A 22,934-nucleotide genomic window follows, 5' to 3' on the forward strand; every position below is an offset into this window, starting at 1 on the left:
CCTCTTAGATTTAGAAAAATGAATTTGTTCTTTAATAATATGGAGAATTTATAAACGATATTGAAGACATTTTTAAAAATAATTTTTATGTTTATCACACATATTGTTATTATTGTTCAAAATTCACCACCACTTGTCGTAGAATGGTGGTAGCCAACAAGTTTGCAGTATAATGTATAAATACCTTAAAATTAGTCTAAATATTTGAACATAAAATTAATTCCAAAAGTATTTAAGTTCCAATAACGTTTGATCGTTTGAAGAAATAACAATAAAAATACTAAAATTGTAAGAAAAAAATATTGATTTATGGCTTAAATATCCAATATTGTCAACATTTTAAATTTACCTATAAATATTGATAAAAATAACACATCAAAATAAAATAAATAACAATAACTTTATTGTTTTTGAATTCTAAAGGAATAATTTGAGTTATGAGGAACCTTGTATGTATTAATTTTTCAACATTTTGACTTAGCATATAAACTATTACATTTAGTTAGGTATAGAAAAAAAACCTATTGAAAATTTAAAATGTATATAAATAGCTTAAAATTTGTCAAATGCCATAATATTTTGAAATTTTCACTGTGTATGAAAAAATTTTTAGATTGAAATTTAAAAATTTAATAGATTCTAACAGGAAAAAAAGTATAAAAAACCATTCTCGATTATGAAATACTCACATTATGCTAAACACGAAGAAAGCTTTTCAATTCCTAACTGGATTATTCAACCTTAGTGCAAGATTGCAAGATTATAGGAATGCTTGACATCTGCCATCTATTATCTACACAGAAATGCCACTACTATAGTTATAAGTTATAACCAGATAATAGATAATCTACCAGCTGCAGTTTAAAGAATGATAGGTAATATTATAATACATGGAATATCCAAGATACAACAAATTTAAGATGTATTCTTGTATCAATGAAAACACAATCATCCCGTGGGTTTTAAAATATTATTCTCTAGACTCCAGTCTAGGTCAAATAAGAAGTTTTAAATAATGAAAAGTACAAGTCATCACATTTACCTAAACGGACCTTATTTATAATATAGAAATAATAATTGAGAAATTATTTGTTCTCGGTATGCAACATTAATAAAAAATTGCCAGCTGTGTTTAGGGTTTAGGTTTTCTAGGATGATTAAGATTATTGGTTCTACAGAAAAGCCATTAAAACAACTAATAAATCAGAATCGACCCAAATAATATTGTGTTATTTTTTTTATTTGATGTGGGTAAGTCATAATAATTACATAACAAAATTTTGCAATGGTAATTTGTTAATAAAAATATGAATTTTCAATCTTAAAAATTTTATATAAAAAAAATAATGATAAATGTTATGCATACTAATATAATATTTTTATGAGATAAACATTTTCTTATTTCAACAAGTGCATATATACCTGTTCTTCTAAACGGCAACAAATGAAAAACACAAATATTTTAAAATTAAATTAGAGTAAAAAAATAGTTTTTAAATTTAAATATATTAAGTAGAAAAAAAAATAAATAATTATGAATGTAAAAATGTTTAATTAACGCGTGATTCTTATAAGCGCAACATAAAAAACATCTCCAGTTGTATGGTTCGTTTTGAACTTTATTTTGTTCTTTTTACTTAAAAATAGATCGTTTAAAAAAGTGTCAAAAAATGTTTTGTTTACTACAAAAAATTAATAAAAAAATAATAATAATTAAAAAAATCGTAAACATAAATAAATAACGATAGAATCATGACTTGTCTTTAACATCAACCAACTTGAGTCTCTCTGCCATTTCTTTTTGAGCAGTTTCTTCAGGCACAATCAAGTCATTGTACTCAATTTCAGACACACTATGATACCTGAAATAAAAAGGAAAAATTAAATTTTTTCAATTATTTAATGAAAAAATATTAAGACGCCACACACACACATATACACATGTTGACTATGGTTTTATAACCGCGTATCAGCAGATACATTTTATATAGTTAGCGTTAATATTTAAGCAAATCCCACATATTGTACTTGGTATTTAAATTTTGAAATTAAATAATATTCATCAAAAAAAAATGTATAAAATAAATTAAAATTGTATTATTTATTTGATTATACTTGTTACTATTTAGTAAAAAAAACATTTCAAGTAACTAAATTTAAAATTAAATTGTTGGTTTGGATTTTTGATCGGAACTAATATTATATTGAATTAAAATTGAAGACCATCAATAACTGTTCATACACTCAGGTAAATGATACCGATGTCATAATTCTGAACATGTACAATTGTTATTATTTTAATATATTTCTTGGTCGTCAGGTTGGGAGAAGTTTGGGTAATAGTATATTTAATAATGAATTTAGTGCAGAATATATTTAATTTACTAAATAACCCAAATAAATGTTTTAAACACAAAATAAATGTACCTTCAAAAATAAAATTTTAAACATCAATTAGTTTTTATAAATATTTAACACAATAAATAACACATTGACATACCTGGCAGACTTGTACTTTGACCGAATGGCAGATTGTTGGGAATGTGGAGCGGTTTTATATGTGTGGTTTAAATGTTTAAGGACAGGTATCAGATCATTTAAACTGTAATTAGTTAATTCAGCCATATTTTCAGGCCAAATAACTTCATATTCTAATATTAATCTAGCTAATGCAACAGCTCCACAGCCAATCATGGAAGGTGTATATGATAAGTAGGGGTCCGCCTCTAGTAAACTCATTTCACCCAAATACTAGAAACAAACAAGTCATTTTTATTATTATTAAAGTTATTCTAAAACAGGGAAATATAGATTGTACACATATCAAAACTTACCATAGCTAAGTACATAACTTTCAACGGAACATTACAATGAACACAAATGTGGGTTAAGAAAATAACAGTAGTAGGATTTGATACATCAAACCCTAAAACTTTCAATATTAACTGTTCCATTTTAAGTACTTGTTTCTTTGTGTAAGTATCATCGGTTATATAAACAAATTCACTAACGTCTGGAGGATAAATTTCTTCATATTTCCTATTGAAAAAAATTAAAAAAAATAAAAACTAAAAATACTACAGACATTACTTTATAAGAAAAAACTAAAAACTTACGACGCAACAAACATGGCAGCAGTACCCAACAATTGGAGTTTAGCACGGACCACTGACATTAAACTAAGAAAACGATCAATAAATGAAACAGCTAGGTACAGAGTTTCATTTTGTAGCTTGTATTCTTGTGCTACTTCAACCAACCAATCCACTAATATTGCTCTCATACTGTATGTTACATCTGGCTGCCTTCTCATATATCCTGGTTTAGGACGATGTAATTTCTATAAATCAAAAAAATATCTGATAAGTAAAAATATCAATAAAAACTGAATAACACATTTTCCATTACCTCGACATCCCTGAGATAATAGTATAACTCGCACGTGTAAGTGTCTACATCACAACTTAATCTATGTGCGGTCAAAGAATGACAAGTACTTTGTATAGACCTATCATTATCAATGGACATAGGCGAGTATACATTGCTTGAATCTGCCAAATTATCAATATCCTTAATGTCTTTTTCATCTATTTTTTCTTCATTTTTTACAAATGTTGGAACAGTTTGGCTTACATCAGATAATGGTTGTCTTTTCTCTTTCAATAATTCTATCTTGGGTTGAGTGACCTGTTGAACAAATAAATTAGAATGTAACAAAAATAATATAACATCTATAAATTAGGCAATTATAATATATTATTAGTTATTACCTTTGCTTCATTAATATTAGATTCATTCTTGAGTAGCAGAGGCTTCTGATTTTCCACATTGTTTCTTGACAAGTTTTCACTAGCAGCAGCTTTTTTATTTACTTGTGGATCTTCATGAATTGTAAATGGCACTGATGATTTATTCGGAAAACCAAATTTATTGGTTCCTTGAGGCTAAAATAAAATAGTTATATTAATATACTACTATGCATTGTCTTACAATGTACATATCATTGCTATAAGTACTAATTATTATTTTTATTTATTTTTTTAACTAAGTACCATGTTTAATTTACTAAACTAACTTGCTAAAATAGTATAATATTAAATTAATAAACATTAATAAAACACCTATAAATTATCAGGTAGATATTATAGTCTGTACAGAAATAATTGAATACCATTGGTTATTCTAGAAAAATATATAGGTACATCCCGTGAATTATCAAAATGTTGTAGGTACTTCTTTTTTTCTATGCACCAGTCAATACACTTATATTAAATCCTCAAGAATGATTATTGCAATTTAATTATAATTTTTTTAAATTATAAAAGGGTTAGCGGTAGTAGTACAATACAATGTTCAATACATTTAGAGCTAGATAACTGATTCCAATGTATAATAAAGTGAAGAAAAAATATTTTAAAAATGATGAATATAAATTTAGATAATTTTAAAAAATAAATAGTGCCTACCAAAAAATTATAGCTAATACTTTAAAACTGAGTAAAATTGATTAAAAATGTAATTAAGTAGGTAAGTTATAAAAATCAATAAAGTTATATATTTTAAACAAAAAAATACCTAGTTTTCATAAAATCCAAATAAAATACTATGAATTTTCATATACATGACCCAATTTTAAATTTTAAGAACATTTTAAAATCAATCACTATATTAGATATTCATAAAGTATCAATAACTATGAACTTATAATTGTATGGGTAGATATTTCACATCAAATTTCACCTACCTGCCAGTACTAATTATTTTTTAAATTTAATGAGACCAATTACTGGTCGCACACAATCATTATAATCACAACATGGGTAATTTTAGATAAGCATGCTATATGCATAAATGGCTGTACAATTAAGTCAAATACCAAATTACCTAATTAATAAATTAAGAATATTATAGAAATATTTAATTTAGGTAAGTAGAACAGAATTTTTGCTGGATTGTTGAAAAAATTGATTAAAAGCCAAAATGATGTAAATGGTCAATTGAATTGATGAGAAAAGTAAATGATGCAGTTTGATCACCGAGTAGGTTAGGTAATGATGGCAGTATCGGACACAAACAACATCCAGTTATTTAAATATATTAAAAATATATATATTTACTGAGGAAATCCCACAATGGATTTTTCAACATACCTTTTATAAAGCAATGGCTCTGATTTATCACAATGTTAAAAACACAATAATCGTAGGCCATGGTCAAAAATAACTTCACCCACGTAAACGACAAAAACACTGCACATAGGTATTACACTTTACCTTATGATGAATACTACCCTCGTAATTTATCATGATTAGCTAAATCGAAAATAAGTTTTGTAATAAAAGAGAACCGAATATCGTCAAACTCGGCCAGTGTTATTACTACTTGTAACAATATAATAAAATATTATTATAATAATATACACACCTTGGATTTTGGCTGCGGCTTTTTGGTAAAGGGTTGTTTGGCGTTCAACACGCCGAGCACCGATCGTCGTTTGGAGGGCTGCTGGTCCCTTGAAGCAACATTATTCTCCTTGTTGCGCATAACATTGTTGGCATTTTCTTGATCCCGAAAAACTGTGAACTCCATCTCTCGTCGTTCCCTTTGATCACCGCAATATGTAATAATAACGAATAATGATGATATTCGATACTGTTATTATTATTATTGATGTCACTGATTTTCACGGCGACGGCGTTGGTCGGTTGTCGTCAGGATATGAAAGCTGTCATTCGAGCGAGAACGTTATTCGATATTATAATATGTTATAAGTAACAATATTTTTTATCGTGTTTTCAGTCGTAAAAAAATTGAAAACAAAAAATTCGCGAATTATATTGGTAATTAATGATATTTTACGATGAACGCACTAATAATCGAGCGAGATTAATGTGAATAGGAAATAAAACTTACGTAACAAAATGATTTGTATTGGTGATAAACGTTCTAATAATTGCGTAATAACTAGATATTGGCTAGATATTAATAATTATTAATAATCGATAGGATCGAACTGTTTGAACGGACGACGGGATTAAACGGTGCGCGACCCGACCGCCTGTAATGGAAAAGACTCGCGACAAACAATTCACAAATGATCGCAAAATCGTAACCGTTATTTTTTTTTCAAATGACAGGTGCAGCTGCTGTAGTACTCGGCTCGGCCGACCGCCGGCAACGCGTAACCGTTACGGTGCTACCGACTTACCAATTACCGTCGAGTTGGTTACACTGTCAACATTTTTTTCGTCGATAACGAGTTTTATTAAAGTCCAATGAATTTATGAATATTGCTATAATTCTGTGACGCCACGGTAAATTGGTGGGAGGGGGTGCATGGGGGTGCTTATCACCATGGACATTAAAGATATCTTCAATATCTATGCTTAGCACCCCCAAATTTTAAATAGTATCATCAAATTGGTAGATATTGGTTATAAATCAGAGAGTAATTATCAGTGTAGGGCGTTATTCGAATGAATATTTATTTAGAAGATTATTTAGTCATTTTATTCGGATGATTTTTTCACAATTTTATTTTTCGAATAAATTTCAACAACGATTATTCGAGTAAATAATAGTACAACTAAATTTCAAACATAGTTATTTGAATAATTTTCGGTTATTGTATTTGAGTAAACATCATGGGCGCCCATAGGTAACATTTTAGGAGGGGTCGAAATAAAAAATGTCGGTAATAAAATAATATTGTGGTAATATTTATTGAGCTACAAGTTCATAATATTTTTTCCAGGGGGAGGGCAAGTGTCCTGTCTTGCCCCCCCCCCCCCCCCAATGGGCGCCTATGGTAAACATGGTTGATAATTTAAAAATATCACATATCAAACACAATAACTCTGTGGGTACAATTGGCATTGTATTTAAGCGTGTAAATCTTATTTTATTCGAAATGAATGTAAAATTGTTATAAATAAAATAAATATTTATTTATGGCAGAAAGTAAAAAATTAGATATGTTTTTTTTAATCATATTTTAATAATTTTAATAATTTTAAAATATTAAAATATGAATCATAACAAATCGGCTCATACAACGTTTACCCTCTGACACGGTCACTATCCAAATGTTTCAATTAATAACATACCTACCCACCCGTCAATGATGCCGTTAAATATTTAAGATTAATTCTCGACCAAAAAATTTACTTGGAACTATATAAGAGCTAAAAGATTGATAATTAACGCTTGATCAAGATCCTTAAAAACACTTATCAAAATATAAATTTACAAGCTTAAAAACCAAACTACTAATAAACAAAACTCTCCTAAAGCCTATATATGGACATATGGATTACAACTCTGAGGATTGGCCATAAAATCCAACTTAAACGAAATTCAAGTCTTTCAGAATATTACTCTAAAAAAAATCCCTAACACTCCCTTCTTTATCACTCATTTAACTCTCTTAAAGATCTAGGTATTCAACCTAGCTATTTTAGCTGAAGCGAAACTATTTTAAGAACTTTTTTTTGACAGATTAGAAAATCACCCTAACCCACTAATAAAAGGGCTACATACCTTCTCCCTACCTGGAAATCCACAAAGTATATTCGAAAGAAATTGGTGTCGTGACCATTTAAATTAAATATCTCTCCTCAATTATCCTAAATAAAACACCAAGCCGAGTGCCACTAATAGGTGACTTTTTACTCAAGAAATCCATGTTATGTAACCCTTATCTTATATGCTTATTGTATAAAATTGAATAGATTGTGTATGTACTTTTATGAAATAAAAAAAAATATATAAAAAAATTATTTAAACATTAATAATTAATAATACTATTTTGTAATAATTATAACTGTAATAAAATATAACAGTAGGTAAATAATAATAACAAAAGTGAAAATAAGTAATTATAACAAATTTTGAATAAATAATTCTAATAATAGTAATAGCATTTGTATTTAATCAATGGTAATAGCATAGATTATATTAAATTTTAATAGATTATTGTATTATACTTATATTTTTTTATATTATTGTTTAATATAATCTGTGGTAATAGTAATTAATTATAATTAAATGGCTGAGATTATAGTACTAAGACTGGGCTACCTATTTACAATAATAACTTCTTCAATGTTGATACATAGTTACTACCATAGAACAATAGCATTAGGATTTGTGAGTGTCGTACCCCTGTTACTACTGAAGTACAGGTACAATATACATACTACATACATGTAGACGTACTAGAAGAATTATTATAAACATTATATGGTGTATATTTTATAATAATATTATGTTTGAAAATTATTCTATATACTCATTTTATTCGAATAATCATAATGTTTTCAAATTATTCAAATAATTGTAAAAAAATCATCCGAATAATTACCTAGATAAAATTTTGCGCAACTCTGGCAATTATGATAAATTTATTACTAAAACATAATTTTCATAATAATAATAATAATATTACATATGTATACTATGTTATAGTTAATTGTTTATAATAAGGCCCCTCAAAAATTTTATTTTGAAAGAATTGAGTTTAGGAAATTATTTCGTTCCTTGAGGTGACTGCTCGTTTTTGTGTGTAGTACCTAAATGTCCTAAATTATCATATTATTGAGTGTGCTGTATAGTTCCCACCAATCACCCGCATCCTATATTTTACACAATATCATGCACATTTCAAGTAGTTATTAGATCAAAACATCCAAAATAAATGTATGGATTTGAAACAGCTATATGCCTGACAAAATTATAACTTGTAAATACTTTCAATAACCCGATTAAAAAATGTAATGTAATGTTTGAACTCATAAACAATATATTACTTTGCATTGATCAGACTATCAGAGCACTATTCAATTTTAGTAAATTCATGAATTACATTTTTTAAATTGAACCATTGGTAGTAAGCTCTTTAATTTTTGTTGTCAGTAATGTCGTTTTGATAAAAACTTGATATAGTTTGAATTATTATTTATTAGGACACTTCCATTTGTGGTTTACAAGCGCGTAACATGACACATTTTATGCTCAACAGATCACCTTTATCGCGGTTAGTTTAAAAGTTAGACTGAATTAACCTCTTATAAAATTAAAAATTAATATTATTATCTAGGGAATCTCCTAAACTTTTTATTATATTTTAATTTAAAACCTAGTTATGAGTATTTTAAAATTGTTAATTGTTTATACATATTTTATGCATCATCAAAAATTATTATTTTTAACTAGAGCGTGGATTTAAAAACAAAATGCATTTTTTTCTGAATCGTCTAAAACATTTTTTTCCTAACAAATATTTCGTTTCATACTTCAATGAATTGAAAAATAAAATTTTTGTTTTGCATTTTTTAAAACTTTTTTGATTTTTAGAACATTTTTATGATTTGAAGGCATTTTGTAAGAAAAAAAAACAATTTTATAAAATCTTATAGCTTAAATTTCTTTTTGAAAAATGAAATATAATTTTTTACTAATATTATTTCTATGTTAATTACGTATTATGTTCGCTTCTTTGACTTAAGTTGTACAAAACAACATTTGCTAATCATAACTGTCGAATCTTTTTATTTGAAAATCATCTAACTGTCCAATGCTATAAATTATAATGAAACCCAAAATACAGCGAGTATATTATAGCTAGGTTCCCATCTAAATTTTATTTTATATTCATTTAAATTGGCTTTTAATTTATCTAGGCATTTTATTAGGTTTTTGTTATAAATATGCAGTAGCATAAAATCGAATTTTTTTGGACATTCGTCTTGTTTTTGTTGAATTTAAAATTTAAATCCCTAATTATTAGGCCTATTAACTATTAGTTGTTTTAAATGGAAACTAAAAGAAAGGACGATGCCGAGATAATCAGAAAGAGAAAAATGAAGTAGAGCAGTTTTTAATATCGACCTATGTTTTCATCCACTATGATGCAGTTATACTAGTTATAAAGTAATACAAAATAACTAATATGTAATACATTATACTCTATACTTAAGATAAATTATTAAACTCGTTAAATCATAAGTTGGTTCCTGAGAAAATTGAAGTGACCCACTGGTAACCTACTGTACAACAGAATGACATCCAATTACCCACTTTTTATATATTTAGAACAATAAGAAAATGTGTTAAGTGGAGATACAATAGAATAGAACTCGGTATATAATAAGAATACTGGAAAAAAAAAGAACAATTCTTAAAAATTTAAATTGAAAATTAAAAAAATACATAGCCACATAGGTAAATTTGTAATTAGTGTGTAAAGTGATCACTTACTAGCCAGTAGCCATACGCACACATTTACAGGGCCCGAATGTACATATAATTTGCCTATATCGAACTCCTGAAAAACAGTAATCCCCTCAAGAAAAGTGTATGTTTAATTTAAAAATACATTCATCCCTCGGAATCTAATATTCAAATATAAAAATGTATTTCTTTTAAAAAACTTATTGTTTTTGAAAATATATCTTTTATTCTTCATCTTTATATAGGTAGTTTATTTAAATATACTAAATACAATATAACTTGTGGTATAATAGGGAGTAAAAATGTAAAATACATTTTTATTGGGTATTGGAAAAGTCCTTATATAGAAATCATAATGACCTTATATTATGTGACCTTTTCATATTATTAAATGATTTATAAAATATTTTGTATTGTATGTGATAAAATATGTGGATGAAACATATTATTTTGTATGAAATTAAAATACATAATTAATTTAGTAAATCGTGATGGCATCTTCACTTTAGACGCATTGGATATCCATTAACAAGGTTGATAAAATAATGAAAATTGATAAATCATAAATGTTTTAGAAGAAGGTTGGAGTAGAAAGGTAAATTGTTCTGAAATATTCTGTTCTATTTGGTATATTATATACATACGAGTTTATTTACAAAATAATTCTTCTCTATGTTTTTTCGTTGCTTGTACACTCAAAAACTAGTTAACCGATTTTGACAAAAATTAAAACTTCAACGTTTATAAAGATATAAAAAAGTTAAGATAGTAGTTTGAACCACTATGTCTATATCTGTACGGTGTCACGGTGGTACCTCGTACCTACATTACAAACAGAGATACACCGTTATAAGTACATATAGGTACCCCGTATTTTATACTAATTGTTTATTTTTTTCCGGACGAAGTCGAGTTGCACATTTACACAGCTAAGATCATATTATAACGTACTGTTATCAAATGAGTGATGACTACGGACTAGGTACCTATTATCATTGATTATAAATCAATGCTAGCTATTAGTTATTATGACCCTGGGCCCTTGAACGTCATAATACACAATTTCTACTGTTCAATTATAATTTAAAATCATCCAATGTTAATATAACTATAATAAAAATATTTCTAATAATTGATTTGGCTTGATTAATTTTAATTATTTATTTACCTATTTACAAACCCTAGTTTACCTATTTTATTTTAGTACTTTACTGAGAATATTTTTCACGTACATTCCCTTTTGCAGGTGTAGCTGAATAAGCCTATACAGTTAATAGTTATAAACAAATACCATTCGTGTTGTTGATAACTATAATCAATTTACTCAACTTTTTATTTAATTTCTATCAATAACTATTTTATTATGCTGATATGATCAGCTTTAACACATTTTACTAGTTGTCAGGTACTCAGATGTGTACCCAAGGTCCTAGATTATTAAGTTTGACATAATATCCCCAAGACCGTGGTCTATCCATTGTGTCAAATACAACAATATCTTAACAAAATTCTGAGAATCAGTGTCAACAACTTTTTCTACAATAAAAATGATATTTTTATTATGCATTATGCTTAAACGATAGGTACAAATTATATACAGATCTTCATTATTGGTGTGTTTAAACATTTAACGTATAATGTAATCACAAAACGACTGCAGTAATAAATCTGTTGAAAAAAAACTAAAAAGATATGAGGATGCACATTAAACCAAGGAACAAAAAATTATTAAGATACTTCATTTTATTCACTTTAGAAACAATGGAAACATAACTATTATAATTTCATGTACATAAACAGATGTCCCATGAGGATTTGCATATTGCGATATCTCCTAGAATAATAGAGATTTCCTAGTTTTGTTTTTTTATGACTCAAGGGAACAAGGACTACAATTTTATCATATTTCAAATTTATTTAATGTTTTGATAAAAAAGTTTTGAAAAATCATATTTTATTTCGTTATTCGAAAACTCTATAATACGGCTACTATTGCGGGAATGAGGATATCCATTTTCTATGGCATACGAAGTCGAAGTATACCTATTAAATTCGCCCAAGTCACGAGTATTCCCATCCCACTCACACCCAGGGCCGTCGAGAGCCACGTCGGGCCCCGCGGCAAGGTTTTTCGCGGGCCCCTGTTTTTAAAAATATCATGTATAAAAAGTAAAAATCAAAAACTCAGTATTTTTATTTAGGAAAAATAAGTATAGAACATCGGAAATAGTTAAAATGAAATTTAAAAAAATAGGAATCGACATATTTTTGACATTGTCTTATATTACTATTATATTACTATTATATATTACTATTATATATTATATTACTTTTTATTAATTAAAATTTCAAAAATTCGCTTTTCGCGCCTTTTGTTGTGCAAAATCTTCAATTATATCATCGTAATTGATTGTTCTCGCCGTTTTACTTTCGATAGCCAAAATAGAAAGACCGTTTAATCTTTTCTGGCCCATGGTGGACCTGTAATGATTTTTTATTCGAGCTAGAACACTTAATGAGCGCTCGGCACTCGCTACCGTTACGGGCAGCGTTAGGAAAATTCGTAAGACGATACACACATTCAGAAACAAATTATTTAATTTGAGCTCCTTCAATTTATTCAAGAGAGCGAGTGGCGCTAAAGGTTGTCCAATATTTGAAGAATGAATCGATTTCAATAGAACGATTTCATCTATTTAATAAAAGCATTTTGTTCGATGTGAGCGGCATCTGGCGTAGCATCAACGATTATAGAATAATATTTTGCCACCTTGATTTCATCAACTATGCGGGTTTCAACTTGTTTGCCACACAAAGCTATGAATTCATTTTGTATCGTGGGAGAAAGATAATAGATAGAAAAATATAAATAAATACATGGGTACCTACATATTTCATTACGTAATAACATATTTATTTATTTATTTATTTATTTATTTATTTACGGGTAATAACCCAATTACAAAAAAGATTGAAATTTAGTACATAATACATATAGGTATGGTATAACATTTGATAAATAACATTTGAAAAAATAAATTACCTAATGAATAGCTAAAATACTTAATATTCTAATAATACAAAAAACACAGAAATATAATAAAAATAACAATTGGAGAAAATACTCAAAAATACGAAAACTCAATACAGTAGTAAAATTAATAACAGAATTAAATTTAATAACTTTTTTTTCTTACAAAACTATTGAAAAAATCGACAGAATTTGGACAGAAATTAAAAAAATCAATTTGTTCATCATTAGCGATAGCCATCATTCTATTTATAGGAGCGGATAACGCATAATTAGTTTTGTGATTATTTATATAAAAAGTAGTTATGATTGATGATCTAGTTCTGACTTGAGGAACAGAAAAATTTAAAAAACTTAATAGCTCCGGACAGTAGAAAAACCCGTTAAGTAGTTTGAACAAAAATAATAGATCATTTACCTTTCTTCTGTTTGCTAAGCTCTGGATGTTAAATGTGTTCAACAAAGGTTGATAAGATGAGTGAGGTACACGTATAATATTACATTTATAGGACATAAAACGGAGAAAGCGATTTTGGACATTCTCAATGCATTGAATTTGCGTGTTTAAATAAGGAGACCAAACTGTTGAATTATATTCAAGCTTAGATCTAACTAAGGACATAAATAGAATTTTTAATGTGTTATGGTTATTGAAGTCTTTACAGTTTCTTGTAATAAAGCCTAATATCGAAGATGAATTATTGATAATATGTTGAATGTGGTGATTAAAGGTTAAATCAGATTCGAATATGACACCAAGATCACAAAATTCATTTACACGATGTAAATGGTGGTTACGTAAACTATAAGTGTGAGTAATTGGATTACGAGATCGCGTGAATGACATAACTTTGCACTTTTCGAAGTTTAAAGGTAATTTATTAATATCACACCAATTAGCTAAAAAACTTAAATCATCTTGTAATAAAGATGTATCATTACTGTTTTTTATGAGACGGAACAATTTCATATCATCGGCGAATAGTAATTTTCTAGAATAAAACAAATTTAAATCATTTATAAATAATAGAAATAGAATTGGTGAAAGGTGAGAACCTTGAGGAACACCAGATGATACAGTAAAAGGAATCGATTTAAAGTTTTTACACTTGACTATTTGTTTTCTATCGGAAATATAAGAATAGATCCAAGAAAGTAAGGGGTCATTAATACCAATAGTATGGAGTTTAGAGATAAGAATTTGGTGATCTACTTTATCAAAGGCTTTAGAGAAATCTGTAAAAATAACATCAACTTGTAAACCTTGAGAAAAGGCATCAAGTATAAATTTCTGAAAAATTAACTGATTTGTGGCTGTTGATCTATCTTTATTAAAACCATGTTGATCCAAACTTATTAAAGGTAAGAGAAGTGGTGTAATCTTTTTTGAAATCATTGATTCAAAAATCTTAGGTATAATTGAAATTAATGAGATAGGCCTATAATTTATTATATTAGTAACATCATTGCCTTTAAAAATAGGTATAATAAAACTTGATTTCCAAGCGGATGGAAAACAACCCGATGATAATGACAAGTTATAAAGGTATAATAAAGGGACACTTAATACAAATTTACAATTTGAAAAGAAAATACTCGGAATCATGTCAATGCCAGGATTAGTTTTTGAACTCAGCGTATCTAACTCCTGGAGAACATCAGTAAGATTTAAGACACACGAAAATAAATTAAGATCGGAGTAATTGGTGATAGAATCAGATGGCGAGTGATTGATTAACGGTGGTGTAATTGAGTTGACATAAACACTAGAAAAATGCTTAGAAAAACAGTCAACTATTTGATCACCTCCATTAATAGACTGATTTAAATAAAACATAGAGGTAGGAAAAGACTGAGAAGAGCGTTTGGATTTAATAAATCGCCAAAAATTTTTGGGACAAGATAATAGTGAATTTTCAGTTTCTGAAATGTATTTATTATAATCAATTTTAGATAGGGCCCTACATTTAGATCTAAGTGCAGAGAATATATTATAATTTAATTGTGTAGGAGATGTTTTATATAATTTATGTGCTATTTTTTTTTTAAAAACAAAGTCTCTCAGTACAGGACTAAACCAAGAGGGATGTTTAGAAGTGAAAAGTTTTTTTTTAAGACAATTGTCATCAATTATTTTAAATATAATTTTATAGAAAATATCAACTGCATTGTTTATGCACAATTTATCAAAAACTTGAGACCAATCTATAATCGCTAATGATGAACGTATAACATTATAATTACAGTTGAAAAAATCGTATACAATTTCATTATAACTTAATGATTCTAGATTTACATTGGTTGGGAGTGTGACAGTTAATGCAGGGTGATACATATAATCAATCGGTAACAAAGAAAAAGGCTCATTAAGAACAACTAAATTATGAGCGTTAGATAAAACTAAATCGAGAATTGAATCTGATCGATTTTTAACAAGATTGAACTGATTAAGATTAAGGTAAGAGAAATTAGCCAGGTTATTGGCAATTAAATTATTAAACTGAGAAACATTAGGGACAATTTTATTATTTAATAAGGACCAGTGAATACCCGGTAGATTATAGTCACCCAATAAAATAACATTTGAGTAATGCGAAAGATTTAACAAATTGCTTACAGTATCAGTATGGTCATTATAAATATCAATACTTGAATTAGGAGGAATATATACCGATCCAATTAATAGAGTGAAAGAACCCATAGAAAGATTGATAAATAATTGCTCGATGTTGTTGTTTTGAAGTGGAATACGATTACATTGAAGGTGATTCTTGACCGCAATTAACACACCACCTCCTCTGATAATGCAGCCCATGACACTATCACGGTCGCAACGAAAAACTGTGTATTTTGGGATAAGACCAAGTTCAATGTCATTGACCTCATTATGAAGCCAGGTTTCTGTTAGTATTATGATGTCATAGTCCACCAGAGCAATATTTCTATTAAAAACATCAAGTTTAGTGTTTATGCCACGAATATTTTGATAGTAAAACTTGAGATTATAGGAACTTGGTCTTAGTTTCGGCAGTTTTTTGAAATGAACGGAATGTTATTATTGTATTTGATAAATATATCATTTTCACCAGCAGCTTTTCTGGTGTTAAGCTCATCTAGCACAACTTTGAAATATTTACGTTGCCCTAAAGATCGATCTGTAGATATACTGATGTGTTTTAAGTTTTCAGATTGACGTAACTTAAATTTGTTTTTTAGTACGTTAAAAATATCATGTTGATTTGGTAGTGTAACACGGATAGGCCGAGAATTATTAGAAATCTTACCAAGACGGAGAACATTTAATGGAACAGTGGTAACACCAATTTGACGGAATAACTCAGAAACTACTTGAATTTCGTTTAGAGAATCAGTTTTGTTTTCATGAACGTTAAATAAAATTAAATTACGGCTTCTAGCTTGGCGGTCTATAATTTCAGATAAGATTTCTTCATGATTTGCTGGTGGAGTAGAGTTACGTGCTTCAAGTACAACCAACTTAGAACAAATAATTTCAATTTGATTTTTCAAAGCTTTGTTTTCATTAAGCAAGTCATTAAAATGCTTGGTAATAATATCTAATTTACCTTCAATATCAGTGAATTTACTGTCGTGGTTTTTCTTCTCATCACGGTAAGCATTGAATGAAGTAATTAGTTTGTTTTGAGTAGATTTCATGTCATATACAACTTTAAATAATTTGTCCAATTTATCATTGATGGTAGAAGGATTTTCAATATTGATACAACGTACAGATATTTATTTGTACGTTGCACCATTTTGAAAAAGCTTCTATAAAATTGATACAGTTATTCTTCCGGGCCCCGGGGACAAATACCCGAGTGCCCCCCCCCCTCTAGTTGGGCCTGCTCACACCCGTTCTGAAGGGCAAAAATTAGACAGTTTAAACGGCCACTATAAGTGCAGCGTGATCGCACACCGACTTGTCCTATTCGCACTCGTTCTCGCGGGCATACGCCAAGCATCCTAACTCCTAAGTGACCTGCAAATTCAGCATCACAGTATCACACATCGACTCGTCCCATTCGCGTACATATATTAAGCACCTCTCATATGCCTATCCAAGACGGTGATAGTCTGTCCCAAAACGGCTGAGGGCTTGCGCATACAGTAAATGAAAACTCAAGACGTTACAGAATAATCAAAATTATGAGAGACAATTCTATCTGAAAACAATTTTGTCATGGTACCTAATATGGTTCCTATATTAGTATGAACTACGAGATATCCACGTTCACATGAAAAATTAAGTCATTCCGCAATGAGCCGCTCAAATTTGACTATGGGAAATAACCTAACAAAATATAAGGAATAATAAATAATAATACAACCTAACGACGTGCTCAAAGTTGGGATCACCGGTGTTTTTTTTACCCACACAAAATTTTGACAAAAGTGCCCTATGCCACGCTCGGACGCTGTAAATGTGATAATAAGTGATAACAGCTGCGTGGTGAAGTGGAGGCCGGCTAGTTATATCATGGTCCTTTTAAAAACTCCTAATATTTTGTATTGTGCCTCTCCCGCATTTGAATTCCGTCAATCAGTTGTATATCAGGACTTTTTTTCGAAATGAACTCCATCAAGAAGTGAGTACGATATTCTATTGATGTTTGATAAGCCTGATAAATAGTCTGTTACATAGGTAATAGAAACTCATATCTGAATGTCTCATTCTACAGTTATATGTGAATATATGTCCAATTTATTTTTTTTCAGAAATATACAAGACACATACAAAAAGGAATATCTTGTAAGTTTATTTTTATTTTGTAAAATTAATTATTTTTGTACATATATTGAATACAATTACTTTAGGCGCTTAATAAAAGAAACGATGGTAGAGAATTAATGAACTTCCGAGATGCGTCACTTAATTTAAGCACAATACACACAGCAGATGGATCGGCAGCAGTCAAAGTTGGGAATACAGCTGTTGTTTGTGGCATCAAAGCAGTAAGATAGGTTATTAAATTATAATTAAATTGTATTAAGTATCTTTGTTTTTTTAGGAACTAGGTGTTCCTAAAGCTGAAACTCCAGATATTGGATATCTTTTAGTAAATATTGAACTACCTAGCCTATGCTCTAAAAAGATTCGACCTGGAATCCCATGTGATGAAGCAATGCAAATTACCAGCTTCCTTAATGAAGTGTGTAATAATTGCAAAATACTAGATCTACAACAATTGTGTATTTCTGTTGATAAATTAGTGTGGATCTTGTCATGTGATATATATTGTTTGAACTATGATGGATCTGTCTTAGATGCATGTTTGATAGCCTTGTTATCAGCACTACAAACAGGTACATACATTTTAAGGTATTTTAATGTCTATAGTTTTTGATTAATTAAATAATTGTATTGCAGTTAAGATACCAGAAGTAAAATATGACAAAGAAACTGAAGAAACAATTGTAGTTGAAAATTACATTCCATTAAAAGTTAACAGTTTACCAGTATCGTCAACTTTTGGGGTATTTAATGAAAAATACATTTTAGCTGACCCAACTGAAGAAGAAGAGCAATTATGTGTTAGTAAATTGACAGTTGTGACCAATGGTTCCTTATTATTTTCATTACACAAACCTGGTGAGTCACATATTTATAAGTTAATTCAAATATTTAATTTATTAATTTAAACCTTCGAGTCTTCAAATGTTATTATTTATTTGAAGTAATTTAAATTCATATCCCTGGCATAATTTACCTATATAGGTACTAATAAGTATACGGGACTCGTGGGTAGTATAATTTTTCAGTTTTTATAAACATTTTGCCATTGATTATAAGTACTGTATATTGTCCTATGTGGTACAAAATCTGTTGTGCTAAATTTACTGTCAGCCAGGGTACTCCACCCAGTCCGTTCTAGATAACAACACCATGATCGATAGTAAACTCAGCGTAACGGATTTTATACTGCAGTGAGCAATCTATAGTATTTTTAATCAATGATATTACATATACTCTTCACAGCAAAAGTATGCAACTATTGTGTATTTACAGATGACACGGTTTCAAGATTATATCTCTCGACTCTCATGGTGACTGAAATATTTTAGAGTATACTATAATGCCACTAGTTCCGTAGATTAAAATACAGCATTATTTATTTAATTTATGATAGGGCTTTTATGCACAGCAGCTAGAGTACAGTACAATTACACATTTCTAGCTGTATTACATTAACAATCACTTAAAAGCAAACATTTAATGAATCAATAGTGAGCTAATGGTTCCTTATATTGATCAAGGTTTTTACTATTTGTTTTTAGCATCAGCTTATTTAAAAATTGAATAAATAATTGTTAAACTTTATAGAATTATCATTTTATTAATTAGACCATATTTATGTGTAAAACAAAAATATTGCATAATTATCATTTGATGACTATTCAGTTGAATTTATTTTAGTGCTGAATATCATGCTAAATATTGATTGAATCTCATCCCAGTTGTATAAGATATTTAACTTGATATTGAATTGAAAAATACTGCCAGTTCATAATTAATCTCATTTACATAGTATAAATCATGTTGATTAAAATTTAAAAGCAAAAATATAATTCTATTGTTCGTTTTTATTTTTAGGCGGAGAATTCATAAAAGATATCCAAATTCAAAATTGCATTAGTCATGCTAATAACAGAGCAAATACAATTTATCAATTAATAAAAGCTGCACAATAAAATAATTTGTATAACATTTTTGTTTTTGCAAAACATGCAATTTGTTTACCATTTGTTGTTGTTATTACTTAAATGTTTTTTTTTAATTTTAACTCATGATATAAAACTAAATTTATGCCAGAAGTAACTAAAACTTAGTTCTTCTAGTAATAATTTGGGAATAAATGTTTGTATTTAAAACTGGTTGCTGAGTTTATACTAGATTTACTGGTGCATCTCTGAGTTATTATTTTGACGCTTCAGTAACTTAATGCTATGTGTGTTTAGTGGCTAGTTGCACAGACTCAACAGTTAACACTTGGAGTCAAAAGTTATAACATACCCCTCAAGCCCATTATTATAGTATATAATTGTTAATAACAAAATTACAAAAAAAACATATTAAAATATTGAAAGTTTTCTGAAAATTGTGACTTGTCCTAGCCCCCCTCCCAACTATATCTCTGGGAGCCACCCTTGATATATAAGTATATAACGTGTTCTGACTGACTGATCAGTGAAGAGCCTAATCTATAATAGCTAGAGACTTAAAATATCCGTCATACCTTAGTAGTTTGTACCACCATGGTGTAAGGGTGCACATACGCACAATTGGTGGGATTAGGTTAGCCCCCCAGTTTTTAACCATATTTTAGTTTTAAATATTATACATTATAATATCAGGGTTTGTGCTGCTGATACAATATTAGCCTCCATGCAGAAAAATGTTCTTGGTTGCATCTACGGGGGCGCACTAAGAAATCACTTCAAATAGATGCTCTCACAAGGATTTTGAAATTCACATCTCAATTTCAAATCTATAATATTTTTTCGCTTTTATTTATTTTTAAATTAACGCCATTTAAATAATGTTTTTTTTAAGTTAACAATAGATAAGTTAAACATAAAATTTAAAAAAATATAGAATTATATGGATTAAAATATGAATGGTTGTCATTGGTGATAGGTTACTCGGACAGATGAGGTAAAAATCAAGTCATCGCGTTTACATGGCCTTGATTAAATTAACTATTTATCTTTTATTTTAAAACAAAACGTACTTATGTTTTTAACTTATATACTAAAAAAAATACCCTATATATTTTGATAAAAATCTCGGAGATTATTCTGTAACATATCAGTAAAGTGTAGAGAGTAGGTAGACACTAGACAGTGCTCCATCTGATTGGTGAATTGCCGTAAGCCAAATAGGTCGAATAATGCAAAATAAAAAACCGAGGTATAAGTTTGAAACCGAGGTACCTACACGGCTACATCCATATATAATAGCACTGTACTTGATATTTTTTAATTTTCTCCCTTGCGAAAGCCGGTTATAAAGCCAGTGGCCATATAATTTGACACTGATACGTTGTTATATGTTTGGTTTGTTAAATACACCTATTGTCTTATATTGAAAATCATTTTTATCATTAAACCGTCCGATGTCATGAGTTACAGTTATTACCTTTGGATAAAATATTCATCTAAATGTATCAAAAATAAACGTCATTATATGAATGTCATAACTATAAAAAACGATAAAAAATAGAATATATAATAAAGTAGTTTAACGGGATCTTCAATTTCAGGTAATTATTTAACCCTTGACATCATTATAATTTGTAAACTATACGTCTACATTTATTGTATTTTAAATTTGGTTTAAAAAGACTACTAAAACTATACAAAATAATAAATACCTACTTCTTGGCCATAGGCGTGCGCAGACTCCGGTTTCAGGGGCAGCAAGAGATTAATTCGGCCCATTCTTCAAATTCACTATTAAACCCAGCCCATAGTTTTACTATTTTTGCTATTGGGTATCAAAATTAAAGTTGTATTGATTATTTGTTTATTTGGATAAACCGTTGTACAGTTTTTATAATAGACAGGTTTATTAGTTTTATACTGATAAATTCTATAATCATAAAATATTCATATCTATACTTGACCAAAAAAAAAAAAAATCATTTGTGGAAATATAATTTTACCGAGGCCCATTATTTAATATTTTCCGGCCCCGGTAGCCCCAAATAAAGTCCAGGGGCAGTATACGCTGCCTCTGCTGCCCCCGTGCGCACGCCTATGTTCTTGGCTATAAAAAGACAAAAGAAGAACCCGATAAACACTGTGATACATGATAAGTATAGATGTAGGTTTGCACAACTATAATTTTTTTTTGAGTTGATGGTAAATTGAAAATGACGTATACTGATAAATATATAATGTTTCTCAGAATAAAATTTAAAAAGTCCCATACCAGTTCCATAAAGAAGTTATAATGTACCTAGTACACTCAACTTTGATGATGAAATTGAAATAGTTATTACTTATTACTTATTAGGCTTGAAGGTGATTTTTTAGAAATAATAATTTAAAAATATAATTTGACTTATTTCGCGTTCGGCCAAACCGTAACTTAGGTACTGCCGGTATTGGTTATGTAATTAGAAATTCCTGGTACCTACAACCTACTAAAAATTAAAATTAAACACTGAGTGCTTTTAAAACGATATATTATATTATCTAGGAAATAATTTAAAATAATTAATAGCCTATTTATTAAGTAATAATTTAGGTAATATGTTTTCAATAATTAATTCACGAATACTAGGCGTCATAAATAGGCTACTTAATATCCACCACCAATGATTAGTTCTTGTTTTTTTAAGCAAACCTACTGCTACATTGTAGTAAGAGCCAAGAGGACGAAAGTCGTCACTCGTCACCGATCGATTTCAATTAATGTTTCGAGAGGATAATGTTGCTCTATCTCTATGGACATCTATGGTTCCAACAAGTATGAAATCGAAACATGTGGCACGGAACAACACATGTAATTTAGTAACAGGAGAATCAAATTGGAGTGAAAGAAAGATGCCGCGGCTTGCAAATTTGGGTACAGGTCTACGTATTTCACTCCGACAGTCCGACCCTTCGGGTTTTAGGGCCAGATTAATTAAAAGGCACAGAGACATAA

The 22,934-nt window shown here is 28.8% G+C and overlaps 4 protein-coding genes across 6 annotated transcripts; 1 reads left to right on the forward strand and 3 right to left on the reverse strand.

Annotated features, from left to right (window-relative positions):
• Nucleotides 1–1,487: 1,487 nt before the first annotated feature.
• Nucleotides 1,488–6,108, reverse strand: LOC111039654 (cyclin-A2). Of its 2 annotated transcripts, XM_022323251.1 has the most exons (8): nt 5,914–6,108; nt 5,425–5,725; nt 3,771–3,944; nt 3,409–3,687; nt 3,117–3,340; nt 2,835–3,039; nt 2,501–2,751; nt 1,488–1,862 (listed from the first exon to the last, which is right to left on the reverse strand). In XM_022323251.1, exons 2-8 carry the CDS (start codon nt 5,587–5,589, stop codon nt 1,751–1,753), a joined length of 1,410 nt encoding a protein of 469 aa, XP_022178943.1. In that variant the 5' UTR covers nt 5,590–5,725; nt 5,914–6,108; the 3' UTR covers nt 1,488–1,750. The 2 variants fall into 2 exon arrangements, with proteins under 2 accessions (XP_022178943.1, XP_022178942.1); XM_022323250.1 differs by having other exon boundaries at nt 5,425–6,108.
• Nucleotides 6,109–13,405: 7,297 nt separating this feature from the next.
• On the reverse strand, nt 13,406–16,107 carry LOC111039651. The gene has a single exon (XM_022323246.1). It carries the CDS (start codon nt 16,074–16,076, stop codon nt 13,407–13,409), a length of 2,670 nt encoding a protein of 889 aa, XP_022178938.1. The 5' UTR covers nt 16,077–16,107; the 3' UTR covers nt 13,406.
• A 154-nt stretch (nt 16,108–16,261) lies between these two features.
• On the reverse strand, nt 16,262–17,626 carry LOC111039653. Its single transcript, XM_022323249.1, has one exon. The coding sequence runs from the start codon at nt 16,934–16,936 to the stop codon at nt 16,280–16,282; it is 657 nt and encodes a 218-aa protein (XP_022178941.1). The 5' UTR covers nt 16,937–17,626; the 3' UTR covers nt 16,262–16,279.
• A 101-nt stretch (nt 17,627–17,727) lies between these two features.
• LOC111039652 (exosome complex component RRP43-like) lies at nt 17,728–20,145 on the forward strand. 2 transcript variants are annotated; one of them, XM_022323247.1, is made up of 6 exons: nt 17,728–17,868; nt 17,999–18,032; nt 18,098–18,235; nt 18,292–18,586; nt 18,651–18,872; nt 19,875–20,145. In XM_022323247.1, exons 1-6 carry the CDS (start codon nt 17,852–17,854, stop codon nt 19,970–19,972), a joined length of 804 nt encoding a protein of 267 aa, XP_022178939.1. In that variant the 5' UTR covers nt 17,728–17,851; the 3' UTR covers nt 19,973–20,145. The 2 variants fall into 2 exon arrangements, with proteins under 2 accessions (XP_022178939.1, XP_022178940.1); XM_022323248.1 differs by having other exon boundaries at nt 17,808–17,924.
• The last annotated feature ends 2,789 nt before the right edge of the window (nt 20,146–22,934 follow it).

This window comes from Myzus persicae, unplaced genomic scaffold, assembly GCF_001856785.1.
Source record: "Myzus persicae strain clone G006 unplaced genomic scaffold, MPER_G0061.0, whole genome shotgun sequence".
In the NCBI taxonomy this organism is placed as follows: domain Eukaryota; kingdom Metazoa; phylum Arthropoda; class Insecta; order Hemiptera; family Aphididae; genus Myzus; species Myzus persicae.

What these genes read in the sequence shown, in the direction of transcription:
- LOC111039652 (XM_022323247.1), top strand. An exon ending in GTTATCAGCACTACAAACAG is followed by an intron (nt 18,587 to 18,650) that starts GTACATACATTT and finishes ATTGTATTGCAG; the next exon opens with TTAAGATACCAGAAGTAAAA. An exon ending in ATTTTCATTACACAAACCTG is followed by an intron (nt 18,873 to 19,874) that starts GTGAGTCACATA and finishes TTTTATTTTTAG; the next exon opens with GCGGAGAATTCATAAAAGAT.
- LOC111039654 (XM_022323251.1), bottom strand. Translation starts at nt 5,589, where the DNA reads ATGGAGTTCACAGTTTTTCGGGATCAAGAAAATGCCAACAATGTTATG. An exon ending in AGCCGCAGCCAAAATCCAAG is followed by an intron (nt 3,945 to 5,424) that starts GTGTGTATATTA and finishes ATTTTATTTTAG; the next exon opens with CCTCAAGGAACCAATAAATT. An exon ending in AAGTTATGTACTTAGCTATG is followed by an intron (nt 2,752 to 2,834) that starts GTAAGTTTTGAT and finishes GTTTGTTTCTAG; the next exon opens with TATTTGGGTGAAATGAGTTT.
- LOC111039651 (XM_022323246.1), bottom strand. Translation starts at nt 16,076, where the DNA reads ATGGGCTGCATTATCAGAGGAGGTGGTGTGTTAATTGCGGTCAAGAAT.
- LOC111039653 (XM_022323249.1), bottom strand. Translation starts at nt 16,936, where the DNA reads ATGAAATCTACTCAAAACAAACTAATTACTTCATTCAATGCTTACCGT.